Source organism: Mustelus asterias, unplaced genomic scaffold (genome assembly GCF_964213995.1).
Source record: "Mustelus asterias unplaced genomic scaffold, sMusAst1.hap1.1 HAP1_SCAFFOLD_839, whole genome shotgun sequence".
NCBI lineage: Eukaryota > Metazoa > Chordata > Chondrichthyes > Carcharhiniformes > Triakidae > Mustelus > Mustelus asterias.
In genome coordinates this window covers 117949-132272 of record NW_027590785.1, presented here as the reverse complement: position 1 = coordinate 132272, position 14324 = coordinate 117949, and the positions used below count along the sequence as shown (strand labels likewise).

Sequence of the window (14324 nt, the reverse complement as noted above, 5' to 3'; positions counted from 1 at the left end):
CACAACATCGTAGTCCCAAGTACCAATCCACGCCCCAAGTTCATCTACCTTGTTCCGGATGCTCCTTGCATTGAAGTAGACGCACTTCAACCCATCTTCCTGTCTACCGGTACCCACCCTTGACCTTGATACCTTCCCCAATACCTCACCACCCTCAACACTGACTTCTGGACTACAACTCCTTTTCCCACTCCCCTGACAAATTAGTTTAAACCCCCCTGAAGAGCCGTATCAAATTTCCCTCCCAGGATATTGGTGCCCCTCTGGTTCAGGTGCACCCCGTCCTGTTTATACAGGTCCCACCTTCCCCAGAATGTGTTCCAATTATCCACGTATCTGAAACCCTCCCTCCTACACCCTCCCTGCAACCACATGTTTAACTACACTCTCTCCCTGTTCCTCAACTCGCTATCACGTGGCACCGGCAACGTACCAGAGATGACCACATATTTTGTCTTGGCTCTCAGCTTCCAGCCCAGCTCCCGAAATTCCTGTTTTATATCCCCGTCCCTTCTCTTACCTATGTCGTTGGTACCAATGTGTACCACGACTTGTGACTGTTCCCCCTCCCCCTTAAGAATCCGGAAAACACAGTCTGAGACGTCACGGACCCTGGCATCCGGTAGGCAACATACCATCCTCGAGTTTTTTTTGCTGCCACAGAACCTCCTATCTATCCCTCTAACTAATGAGTCCCCAATAACTATTGCCTTCCCGTTCTCCCCCTTACCCTCCCGAGCCACAGAGATGGACACAGTGCTGGAGATCCTCTCACTGCGGCTCACCACTGGTATGTCATCCCCCTCAACCGTATCCAAAGCAGAATACTTGTTGCTAAGGGGAACGACCACAGGGGAACCCTGCACTGGGTGCTTCCTCCCAGCCCCTCTCACTGTCACCCATCTATTTTCATTCCTCGGAGTAACTGTATCCCTAAAGCTTCTGTCTCTGGCCACCTCTGCGTCCCTAATGATCCTAAGTTCATCCAACTCCAGCTCCAGCTTCCTAACACGGTTTTGGAGGAGCTGCAGATGGGTGCACTTCCCACAGGTGTAATCAGCAGGGACACTGTCGTCGTCCTGCACCTCAAACATAGCTAGATGTGGTTTATATGGATTTTAGCAAGGCGTTCGATAAGGTCCCCCATGCAAGGCTTCTAGAAAAAGTGAGAGGGCATGGGATCCAAGGGGCTGCTGCCCTGTGGATCCAGAACTGGCTTGCCCAAAGGAGGCAGAGAGTGTGTATAGATGGGTCTTTTTCTAAATGGAGGTCAGTCACCAGTGGTGTGCCCCTGGGATCTGTTCTGGGACCCTTGCTGTTTGTCATTTTCATAAATGACCTGGATGAGGAAGTGGAGGGATGGGTTGGTAAATTTGCCGACGACACGAAGGTTGGTGGGGTTGTGGATAGTCTGGAGAGATGTCAGAAGTTACAGAGGGACATAGATAGTATGCAAGACTGGGCAGAGAAGTGGCAGATGGACTTCAACCCAGATAAATGCGTAGTGGTCCATTTTGGCAGGTCAAATGGGATGAAGGAGTACAATATAAAGGGAAAGACTCTTGGTATTGTAGAGGATCAGAAGGACCTTGGGGTCCGGGTCCATAGGACTCTAAAATCGGCCCCACAGGTGGAGGTGGTGGTTAAGAAGGCATATGGTGTGCTGGCCTTTATCAATCGAGGGATTGAGTTTAGGAGTCCGGGGATAATGATGCAGCTATATAAGACCCTCGTCAGACCCCACTTGGAGTACTGTGCTCAGTTCTGGTCGCCTCATTACAGGAAGGATGTGGAAATGATTGAAAGGGTGCAGAGGAGATTTACAAGGATGTTGTCTGGATTGAGTGGCATGCCTTATGAGGATAGGCTGAGGGAGCTCGGTCTTTTCTCCTTGGAGAGACGCAGGATGAGAGGAGACCTGATAGAGGTGTATAAGATGTTGAGAGGCATAGATCGGGTGGACTCTCAGAGGCTTTTTCCCAGGGTGGAAATGTCTGCTACGAGAGGACACAGGTTTAAGGTGCTGGGGGGTAGGTACAGGGGAGATGTTCGGGAGAAGTTTTTCACACAGAGGGTGGTGGGCGAGTGGAATCGGCTGCCGTCAGTGGTGGTGGAGGCAAACTCAATAGGGACTTTTAAGAGACTCCTGGATGAGTACATGGGACTTAATAGGATGGAGGGTTATAGGTAGGCCTAAAAGGTAGGGATATGTTTGGCACAACTTGTGGGGCCAAAGGGCCTGTTTTGTGCTGTAGTTTTTTTCTATGTTTTTCTTTTCTATGTTTACTTTAGCAATGGAAAGGGATAGGTATATACCGCAGGGCAAGCCTTATAGCTGGGGGAAAGGAAACTATGATGCGATTAGGCGAGATTTAGGATGCATAGGATGGGGAAGGAAACTGCAGGGGATGGGCACAATTGTAATGTGGAGCTTGTTCAAGGAACAGCTACTGCGTGTCCTTGATAAGTATGACCCTGTCAGGCAGGGAGGAAGTGGTCGAGCGATGGAACTGTGGTTTACTAAAGAAGATGAATCTCTTGTGAAGAGGAAGAAGGAGACTTATGTAAAGATGAGACATGAAGGCTCAGTTAGGGCGCTTGAGAATTACAAGTTAGCCAGGAAGGACCTGAAGAAAGAGCTAAGAAGAGCCAGGAGGGGACATGAGAAGTCTTTGGCAGGTAGGATCAAGGAAAACCCTAAAGCTTTCTATAGGTATGTCAGGAATAAAAGAATGACTCGGGTAAGATTAGGGCCAGTCAAGGACAGTAGTGGGAAGTTGTGCGTGGAGTCCGAAGAGATAGGAGAGGCGCTAAATGAATATGTTTCATCAGTATTCACACAGGAAAAAGACAATGTTGTTGAGGAGAATACTGAGATACAGGCTATTGGACTAGACGGGATTGAGGTTAATAAGGAGGAGGTGTTAGCAATTCTGGAAAGTTTGAAAATAGATAAGTCCCCTGGGCTGGATGGGATTTATCCTAGGATTCTCTGGGAGGCTAGGGAGGAGATTGCAGAGCCTTTGGCTTTGATCTTTATGTTGTCATTGTCTACGGGAATAGTGCCAGAAGACTGGAGGATGGCAAATGTTCTCCCCTTGTTCAAGAAGGGGAGTAGAGACAACCCTGGTAATTATCGACCAGTGAGCCTTACTTCTGTTGTGGGCAAAGTTTTGGAAAGGATTATAAGAGATAGGATTTATAATCATCTAGAAAGGAATAATCTGATTAGGGATAGACAGCACGATTTTGTGAAGGGTCGGTCGTGCCTCACAAACCTTATTGAGTTCTTTGAGAAGGTGACCAAAGAGGTGGATGAGGGTAAAGCGGTTGATGTGGTGTATATGTATTTCAGTAAAGCGTTTGATAAGGTTCCCCACGGTAGGCTATTGCAGAAGATACGGACGCATGGGATTGAGGGTGATTTAGCGGTTTGGATCAGGAATTGGCTAGCTGTAAGAAGACAGAGGGTGATGGTTGATGGGAAATGTTCATCCTGGAGTCCAGGTATTAGTGGTGTACCGCAAGGATCTGTTTTGGGGCCACTGTTGTTTGTCATTTTAATAAATGACCTGGATGAGGGCGTAGAAGGATGGGTTAGTAAATTTGCGGATGGCACTAAAGTCGGTGGAGTTGTGGACAGTGCAGAAGGATGTTGCAGGTTACAGAGGGACATAGATAAGCTGCAGAGCTGGGCTGAGAGGTGGCAAATGGAGTTTAATGCGGAAAAGTGTGAGGTGATTCACTTTGGAAAGAGTAACAGGAATACAGAGTACTGGGCTAATGGTAAGATACTTGGTAGTGTGGATGAGCAGAGAGATCTCGGTGTCCATGTGCATAGATCCCTGAAAGTTGGCACCCAGGTTGATAGGATTGTTAAGAAGGCGTACGGTGTGTTAGCTTTTATTGGTAGAGGGATTGAGTTTCGGAGCCATGAAGTCATGTTGCAGCTGTACGAAACTCTGGTGCGGCCGCACTTGGAGTATTGTGTACAGTTCTGGTCGCCGCATTATAGGAAGGATGTGGAAGCATTGGAAAGGGTGCAGAGGAGATTTACCAGGATATTGCCTGGTATGGTGGGAAGGTCTTACGAGGAAAGGCTGAGGGACTTGAGGCTGTTTTCATTAGAGAGAAGAAGGTTAAGAGGTGACTTAATAGAGACATACAAGATGATCAGAGGATTAGATAGGGTGGACAGTGAGAGCCTTTTTCCTCGGATGGTGATGGCTAGCACAAGGGGACATAGCTTTAAATTGAGGGGTGAGAGATATAGGACAGATGTCAGAGGTAGGTTCTTTACTCAGAGAGTAGTAAGGGTGTGGAATGCCCTGCCTGCAACAGTAGTGGACTCGCTGACATTAAGGGCATTTAAATGGTCATTGGATAAACATATGGATGATATTGGAATGGTGTACGTTAGATGGGCTTTAGATTGGTTTCACTGGTCGGCGCAACATCGAGGGCTGAAGAGCCTGTACTGCGCTGTAATGTTCTATGTTCTATGTTCTTCCATCGGGAAAAAAGATACAAAAGGCATATGGCATGCTTGCCTTCATCAGCTGGGGCATTAAGTGGGAAATGGGAAATCATGTTGCAGCTATATCAAACCTTGGTTAGGCCGCATTTGGAGTGTTGCGTGTAGTTCTGGTCACCACACTACCAGAAGGACGTGGAAGCTTTGGAGAGAGTGCAAAGAAGATTCACCAGGACGTTGCCGGGTCTCGAGGGTGTTGGCTATGAGGAGAGGTTGAATAAACTAGGATTCTTTTCACTGGAAAGACGGAGGCGGAGGGGAAACCTGATAGCGGTCTACAAAATTATGAGAGGCGTAGACAGGGTGGATAGTAAGAGGCTTTTTCCCAGGGTGGAAGTGCCAATTACAAAGGGGCACAGGTTCAAGGTGAGAGGGGGAAAGTTTAAGGGAGATGTGCGGGGAAGTTTTTCACACAGAGTGGTAGGTGCCTGGAACGCACTGCCAGAGGAGGTGGTGGAAGCAGGCACATTAGCAGCATTGAAGAAGCATCTGGAAGGGTACATGAAAAGGGAGGGAATAGAGGGATATGGACCAAGTAAGGGCAGAAGGTTTTTTTTACGGCACCATGTCAGCACAGGCTTGGAGGGCCGAAGGGCCTGTTCCTGTGCTGCATTTTTCTTTGTTCTTTGTTCAAATGTCTGAGACCACATACCAACCAACTTTGGAACAGCATCTTCCCTGCTGTCATCAGACTTCTGATTGGACCTACCATATATTAAGTTGATCTTTCTCTGCACCCTAGCTATGACTGTAACACTAGATTGTGTAGAAGTCCATTTATTGCTACTTAAATGGGTTTGTTTGTTTTTACTCTGGGATCTTTTATGACCCTGCGTTGTCAGGAGGAAGGTCATTTTTTTTCGGGCAGTTTTCTCCTTCCTTGTGAATTTAAGGTTTCATTTTCTGGTTTGTCTGTCAGTTCGTTTTAGGAGGGACATCAACCTGGAAAGAAGTGTTTCTCTCTCTCCCTGGTTTTGAAAAGGCTGCTGGTTAGCTGAAAGCAAGGCTTCTTGCCTTCCTGGGGTACAGAATCTGCTGTTGGGGGCTTGACCAGAGTCTCTCCCGGGTGATCTGGGAAGCTGTTCTGACTTCAAACTGTTTGGGTGTATCCAGAGGACTGCTAGAAGTTACATGACTGAGAAGTCAGTATTTCATAGAAAACCATAGAACCATAGAAAATTACAGCTCAGAAACAGGCCCTTTGGCCCTTCTTGTCTGCGCCGAACCGTTTTATGCCTAGTCCCACTGACCTGCACTTGGACCATATCCCTCCACACCCCTCTCATCCATGAACCCGTCCACGTTTTTCTTAAATGTTAAAAGTGACCCCCGCATTTACCACTTTATCCGGCAGCTCATTCCACACTCCCACCACTCTCTGCGTGAAGAAGCCCCCTCTAATATTCCCTTTAAACTTTTCTCCTTTCACCCTTAACCCATGCCCTCTGGTTTTTTTCTCCCCTAGCCTCAGCGGAAAAAGCCTGCTTGCATTCACTCTATCTATACCCATCAAAATCTTATACACCTCTATCAAATCTCCCCTCAATCTTCTACGCTCCAGGGAATAAAGTCCCAACCTATTCAATCTCTCTCTGTAACTCAGCTTCTCAAGTCCCGGCAACATCCTTGTGAACCTTCTCTGCACTCTTTCAATCTTATTTACAACCTTCCTGTAACTAGGTGACCAAAACTGTACACAATACTCCAAATTCGGCCTCACCAATGCCTTATATAACCTTACCATAACACTCCAACTTTTATACTCGATACTCCGATTTATAAAGGCCAATGTACCAAAGGCACTCTTTACGACCCTATCCACCTGTGATGTCACTTTTAGGGAATTCTGTACCTGTATTCCCAGATCCCTCTGTTCAACTGCACTCTTCAGAGTCCTACCATTTACCCTGTACGTTCTTCTTTGGTTTGTCCTTCCAAAGTGCAATATCTCACACTTGTCTGCCTTAAATTCCATTTGCCATTTTTCAGCCCATTTTTCTAGTTGGTCCAAATCCCTCTGCAAGCTTTGAAAACCTTCCTCACTGTCCACTACACCTCCAATCTTTGTATCATCAGCAAACTTGCTGATCCAATTTACCACATTATCATCCAGATCATTGATATAGATGACAAACAACAATGGACCCAACACCGATCCCTGCGGCACACCACTAGTCACAGGCCTCCACTCAGAGAAGCAATCCTCCACAACCACTCTCTGGCTTCTTCCATTGAGCCAGTGTCTAATCCAATTTACTACCTCCCCATGTATACCTAGCGACTGAACCTTCCTAACTAACCTCCCATGAGGGACCTTGTCAAAGGCCTTGCTGAAATCCAGGTAGACAACATCCACCGCCTTCCCTTCATCCACTTTCCTGGTAACCTCCTCGAATTGGTCAATTCTCTAACCAAAGAACTAAATTCCAGTATCACATGAGCATTAGTCTTTGCTGTGTTAAACCTGTGGAAAGGGATTTTTGTTTATGGGGAGTTTTATTTGATTGGAACATTTTAGATATATTTGTTGAGGGTTATACATTATCACGTTTGTTTTGTTTTTGTTTGTAATTGATAAAAGTTTTTGCTAATTTTCTTACTATATTCAAGATGCAAAAGTTATGATCCAGGCGGGCTCCAGAAACATTTTGGTATTTCTGACCTGAATTATAATAGGAAGCTCTGGATTTTTTTACCTGCCTTTCCCTTTTAAGGGAATATACCTTGGCAGTGTTCGGACTATTTCTGTATTGAAGGGAGCCCATTGTTCAGCTACAGTTTTCTCACCAACATTTCATTCCAGTCTCACTGAACCAGTTCCATTCTTTCCCCATTTGAAATCAGCTCTCCCCCAGTTTTACTTGTATTGTCTGTTATCCTTTTCTATCATCATTCTAAACCTTACAACACTGTTTCCTAAATGTTCCTTCACTGACACTTGATCTACGTAGTCCCACCTCATTTCCAAGAACCAGGTCCAACAGTGCATTGGACTGGATACACACTGCTGTAGAAAATTCTCCTGAACACAAACTTCTTCACTCTTTACACTCCCACTGTCCCAGTCTACATTTGGGTCATTAAAGTCCCCCATTATAACTCTGTAACATCTCTCTGTAATTTCCCTGCAGATTTGCTCTCCTACGTCTTTCTCACTAGTTGGGGGTCTGATGCGCGATTAAATCACTCGGGAGGCTAGATTGTACCCGGGAAATAAAGGCTTTTATGACTAACAAGAATGGAGCACACTATATACAATACAATCCCAGACTAAAGGGTCACCAGGCAGTGCAGTGACCTTTATACTTCCCCAGGTAGGCGGAGCCAACTGGAGTGTACCACAGAACAATATCAACAGGGAGAACATCCCAACCCTAACCCCAACAGTGACAACAGTAACATATCTACAAACACCCACAGTGCTGACCATCCATGGCTCAGCACTCATAGTGGTAACCAACTATGGTTCACCACATTCACCCCTCCTTTAAAAACAAAGGCCGGCGGGGCAAAAAAAACCAGAACAACTGTTCATATATTCACAAGTTCAGTCGTATTGGAGGACCGCACCGTCTCTGCGACCTCCTCAACACTGGCGGTAACGCCGGTTCTGGTAACCGTGGTGACCTTCTCTCCAAGGCGGTGTCCAGTGACTCCTCCAGTTCCTCACGGACAGGTGGACCACGAGGTGGCGACAATCTGCTGGACTCAAGCACGCCTCGAGGTGGCGTCAATCTCCTGGACTCAGGTAAGCTGTACACGGGAGTAAGAGGATTAAGTGGTGGTCCCGATACTGCCCGCGCCGTGTCAGGAGGGGAGATAAGGGTCGGGGGGTCCCTAACTAGGGGTGTGGGAGCGACTGGGGTTTCCAAGTCCCCTGCAGGTGCCAGATTTCTAATAGACACCATGTCCTCTCGCCCGTCAGGATATGCCACATAGGCATATTGAGGGTTGGCGTGGAGGAGATGGACCTGTTCAACCAAAAGGTCGGACTTGCGGGTCCTAACATGCCGCCGCAGGAGGACAGGTCCTGAGTACGTCAACCAAGACGGTAATGAGGTCCAAGAGGAAGACTTCCTAGGGAAGGAAAACATCCTCTCATGTGGAGTAGCGTTGGTTGCCGTACACAGGAGTGAGCGGATGGAATGGAGCGCATCAGAGTGTACCTCTTGCCAACGGGAGACTGGAAGACCTTTAGACCTCAACGCCAGTAAGACAGCCTTCCAGACTGTAGCATTTTCTCATTCAACCTGTCCGTTACCCCTAGGGTTGTAACTCGTAGTTCTACTTGAGGCAATCCCTTTTGAGAGCAGGTATTGCCTCAAGTCGTCACTCATGAATGACGAGCCCCTATCACTGTGAATATAGCTGGGGTAACCGAACAGGGTGAAAAGATCCCGTAATGCTTTGATAACCGTGGCAGCGGTCGTATCAGAACAGGGAATGACAAAAGGGAATCGTGAGTACTCGTCAATCACATTGAGGAAGTACACGTTCCGATCTGTCGAAGGAAGGGGGCCCTTGAAGTCCACACTCAGTCTTTCAAAAGGGCGAGTGGCCTTAATGAGGTGTGCCCTGTCAGGTCGGTAGAAGTGCGGTTTGCATTCAGCACATACCTGGCAGCTTCGGGTTATGGACCTGACATCCTCCACTGAGTAGGGTAGATTCCGGGCCTTTACGAAATGGAAGAGCCGAGTGATCCCCGGATGGCAGAGATCATTGTGGAGGGCCTGTAGCCGGTCCTCCTGCACACTGGCACATGTTCCACGTGACAGGGCATCTGAGGGCTCATTGAGCTTCCCTGGACGGTACATGATATCATAGTTGTAGGTGGAGAGTTCGATTCTCCACCTCAAGATTTTATCATTTTTGATCTTACCCTGTAACGTGTTGTTGAACATGAACGCCACGGACCGCTGGTCCGTGAGCAGAGTGAATCGTTTTCCCGCCAAGTAATGGCGCCAATGCCGAACGGCTTCCACAATGGCCTGGGCCTCTTTTTCCACCGCAGAGTGTCGAATTTCAGGGCCTTGGAGGGTGCGAGAGAAAAAGGCGACGGGCCTGCCCGCCTAGTTAAGTGTGGCGGCCAGGGCGAAATCAGATGCATCACTCTCCACCTGAAAGGGGATGGACTCATCAACAGCGTGCATCGTGGCTTTCGCGATGTCGGCTTTTATCCCTTCAAAGGCTAAGCGAGCCTCTGTTGCTAGGGGAAAGGAGGTAGACTTGATAAGCGGACGGGCTTTGTCCGCATAATTGGGAACCCACTGTGCATAGTATGAAAAGAAGCCTAAGCATCTTCTCAGTGCTTTGATGCTAGTGGGCAGGGGAAGTTCAAGGAGGGGACGCATACGGTCTGGATCAGGGCCAAGGACCCCGTTTTCCACCACGTATCCGAGAATTGCTAGGCGACGCTTGCGAAATACGCACTTCTCCCTGTTGTAGGTCAGATTCAGGCGAGACGCAGTGCGTAAAAATCTAAGGAGGTTGGCATCGTGGTCCTGCTGGTCATGGCCACAGATAGTGACGTTATCCAGGTACGGGAAGGTAGCCCGCAGCCCGTTCTGGTCCACCATTCGGTCCATTGCACGCTGGAAGACTGAGACCCCATTCGTGACACCAAAGGGAACCCTTAAAAAGTGATAAAGACGACTATCTGCCTCAAAGGCCGTGTATTTTCGGTCCTCTGGGTGAATGGGGAGCTGGTGGTAAGCTGACTTCAAGTCAATGGTGGAGAACACCCGGTACTGCGCAATCTGGTTGACCATGTCAGATATGCGCGGGAGAGGATACGCATCCAGCTGCGTATATCTATTAATGGTCTGACTATAGTCTATGACCATCCGGGGTTTGTTTCCAGTTTTAACCACCACGACTTGCGCTCTCCATGGACGAGAGCTAGGTTGGATGATCCCTTCCCTGAGGAGCCGCTGAACTTCAAATCGAATAAAGATCCGATCCTCAGCGCTGTAACGCCTGCTCTTGGTTGCGATGGGCTTGCAGCCTGGCACGAGATTCTCGAATAAGGATGGTGGGGTGATTCTGAGTGTCAAGAGGCTACACATGGAGCGCGCTGGGCAATTTGGAGGCTGCTGTGCTCCCACTGAAAGTGGAGGGAGCGGCCCATCGTACTGCAGGGTTACACTCCTCAGGTAGACCATAAAGTCTAGTCCCAGGAGCATCGGAGCGCAAAGGTGCGGTAACACAAGGAGCCTGAAGTTCTTGTAAACTGTGCCCCGCATCGTTAGGTTGACCACGCAGCTCCCTAGCATGGTAACAGACCGGGACCTCGACGCCATCGAAATTGTCTGTCTGACAGTCCGTACTCGGAGACCGCACCGTTTCACGGTGTCAGGGTGAATGAAACTCTCCGTGCTCCCGCTGTCAAACAAGCAATGAATTTGGCGTCCATTTACCTCTATGCCCATCATGGACTTGTCGAGTCTGTGAGGCTTGGCCTGGTCCAGGATGATTGACGCCACCGTTGGGACTTGGGTGCAACTGCAGGCAGCTGAGATGGTTGATGATGATGACCCCTGCTGGTCGTCTGCGGTCGGTGCCGACCAAAATGGCTGCGCTCATGGATCGCACGTGGTCGGTGGCGCTAAAAGTGGCGGCCCCTGCAGGTCGCACGTGTCTTGCGTCTCCATCGTCAAGAATGGCGGCGCTCTGGAATCGCACGTGGTGGAAGACCTCGAAGACGCTGGAGACAAGGAGACAGGCTCTGGAGAATCACACGCCGCGCTGCTATGCTTGGAGGGTGGTTTGGTCCTGCAGACTTTGGCATAATGCCCTTTCTTTCCGCACGCGGAGCACAATACCGTTCTAGCTGGACATCGCTGCCGAGGGTGTTTCGCCAATCCACAGAAGTAACACCGCGGGCCTCCTGGAGCTGCCGCCGTCGTCAGGTCCGAGGTTGGAAACACAATCGCGCAGTTTTTCGGAGCCGCTGAATAAAGTAGAGTCGGTGGCTGTGCTTGCCACGATGTTCCCACATGGTCGGTGGGGTACGTTTCTAGACTTCTGGAGGCCGTTTCCATAGCGTCAGCCAATTCTACTGTCTTAGCGAGGTCTAGATTACCTTGCTCTAGCAGCCGAAGGCGAATATACGACGAGTCGATTCCTGCCACGAACGCATCTCGGATCAAGTCGTTCGTATACTGGGCCGCCGACACTGACTTGCAGTTGCAGGCTCTGGCTAGCTGCTGAAGTTCACACAGGTACTGTCCTGTCGTTTCGCCGGGCTGCCGCCGTCGAGTGGCTAGAAGGTGTCGAGCATGGATCTCGTTTGGCGGTTTGTTGTACCGTTTCTTAAGTAGTTCGATGGCCCCTATGTAGTCTTGGGCATCGCGGATTGATAAGTATACGGTGTCGCTTACCCTCGCGTGGAGGACCCGCAGTCTATCGGCATCGTTTTGAATGGCTGTTGAGGCATCGATGTAGTCTTGAAAACACTTTAACCAATGGTCGAAAGTGTTCGACGCTCCTGCCGCACGTGGATCTAAAGTAAGCCGATCGGGTTTCAACATTTGTTCCATGGTTTTTTTTTTCAAAATTTTGTTAGTAATAAAATTGATGCGCGATTAAATCACTCGGGAGGCTCGATTGTACCCGGGAAATAAAGGCTTTTATTACTAACAAGAATGGAGCACACTAAATACAATACAATCCCAGACTAAAGGGTCACCAGGCAGTGCAGTGACCTTTATACTTCCCCAGGTAGGCGGAGCCAACTGGAGTGTATCACAGAACAATATCAACAGGTAGAACAGCCCAACCCTAACCCCAACAGTGACAACAGTAACATATCTACAAGTACCCATAGTGCTGACCATCCATGGCTCAGCACTCATAGTGGTAACCAACTATGGTTCACCACAGGGTCTACAGACCACACCGAGCAATGTCATTGCACCCTTTTTGTCCCTTAGCCCTGGCTAGATAGATTCTGCCCTTGAACCCTCTGGGATATTCTTTCCCCAGCAATGCAATGCTCTCCTTAACCAATACCACCACCCCTCCCCCAATCCTTCCTTTCCTATCCTTTCTTCACACCTTGTGTCAGGAAAACAAATGTAGTTTGAAGGGATTTCTATTTGTATGGCTAAACATTAGAAATAAAGGATAGTTTTAGTTGGGTTTAGTTTAATGTTTCTGCCAAAGTAATGATAGTGATTTGGGTAAGTATGGCATTGGTTAAGTTCTAACTGTGAAGTCCCTCAGCCAATCCGGTAGAAGCGGCTGAGGGACTTCACTGGTGCATTCTGGGAGAAGTCAGACCAGCAACATTTACCAAGAAGTGGGAAGCAGAAGATCTGGTGTCAAGGAGCGGTAAACCCGAAACCCTACATTAGTGTTTCCCCCCCTCCCTCCTCCTCTAACCAAAAACAAAGGCCATTGTGAGACGGTAAAAATGAAGGTAAGAGTTTTATACATTTTTTCAAACAATTTAATTGGTGCTCGAAATGTCGGTCAGTGGGGTTAAGTGTTGCACTTGTGAGATGTGGGACATCCGTGACGCTTCCAGCGTCTCAGACGACTATGTCTGCAGGAAGTGCACCCAATTGCTGCTCCTTACAGACCGCATGGATAGGTTGGAGCAGCAGTTGGATGCACTGAGGAGCATGAAGGAGGCGGAAAGCATCATAGATAGGAGCTTTAGAGACATGGTCACACCGAAGGTGCAGGCAGATAGATGGGTGACCGCCAGAAGGCGCAGGCAGTCAGTGCAGGAATCCCCTGTGGTCATCCCTCTCTCTAACAAGTATAGCATTTTGGATACTGTTGGGGGAGATGGGCTATCAGGAGATAACAGCAGCAGCAGCCAGGGCAGTGGAACCACGGCTGGCTCTGTTGTTAAACAGGGAGGGACAAAGAGGACTAGAGCAATAGTTATAGGGGACTCTATAGTTAGGGGTGCAGATAGGCGTTTCTGTGGACGTGAAAGAGACTCCAGGATGGGATGTTGCCCCCCTGGTGCTAGGGTCAAGATGTCTCTGAATGGACAGGAAGCATTCTGAAGGGAGAGGGTGAACAGCCAGAGGTCGTGGTACATATTGGTACTAACGACATAGGCAGGAAGAGTGATGAGGTCCTGCACCAGCAGTTTACGGAGTTAGGTCGAAAGTTAAAAAGCAGGACCTCCAGGGTTGCAATCTCAGGATTATTCCCTGTGCCACATGCTAGTGAGGCTAGGAATAGGAAGATAGTGCAGCTCAACACGTGGCTAAACAGCTGGTGTTTTCAGATACAGAACATAGAAAAGCTACAGCACAAACAGGCCCTTCGGCCCACAAGTTGCGTCGAACAATTTCAAAGAACAATACAGCACAGGAACAGGCCCTTTGGCCCTCCAAGCCCGTGCCGCTCCCTGGTCCAAACTAGACCATTCTTTTGTATCCCTCCATTTCCACTCCGTTCATATGGCTATCTAGATAAGTCTTAAACGTTCCCAGTGTGTCCGCCTCCACCACCTTGCCTGGCAGCGCATTCCAGGCCCCCACCACCCTCTGTGTAAATTATGTCCTTGTGATATCTGTGTTAAACCTCCCCCACTTCACCTTGAACCTATGACCCCTCGTGAACGTCACCACCGACCTGGGGAAAAGCTTCCCACTGTTCACCCTATCTATGCCTTTCATAATTTTATACACCTCTATTAAGTCTCCCCTCATCCTCCGTCTTTCCAGGGAGAACAACCCCAGTTTTCCCAATCTTTCCTCATAACTAAGCCCCTCCATACCAGGCAACATCCTGGTAAACCTCCTCTGTACTCTCTCCAAAGCCTCCA

General features: G+C 48.7%; 2 protein-coding genes across 2 annotated transcripts in view; both read right to left on the bottom strand.

Moving 5' to 3' along the window:
* scn1ba (sodium channel, voltage-gated, type I, beta a) overlaps positions 1-14324 on the bottom strand; it is a 118847-nt gene that overhangs the window by 22004 nt on the left and 82519 nt on the right. The gene's annotated exons all lie outside the window — the stretch shown is intronic.
* LOC144487511 (uncharacterized) lies at positions 8078-12072 on the bottom strand. The gene is made up of 2 exons (XM_078205596.1): positions 10951-12072; positions 8078-8287 (listed from the first exon to the last, which is right to left on the bottom strand). Exon 1 carries the CDS (start codon positions 12070-12072, stop codon positions 11113-11115), a length of 960 nt encoding a protein of 319 aa, XP_078061722.1. The 3' UTR covers positions 8078-8287; positions 10951-11112.

Coding starts and splice junctions, on each gene's coding strand:
- LOC144487511 (XM_078205596.1), bottom strand. CDS start 12,072: ATGGAACAAATGTTGAAACCCGATCGGCTTACTTTAGATCCACGTGCG.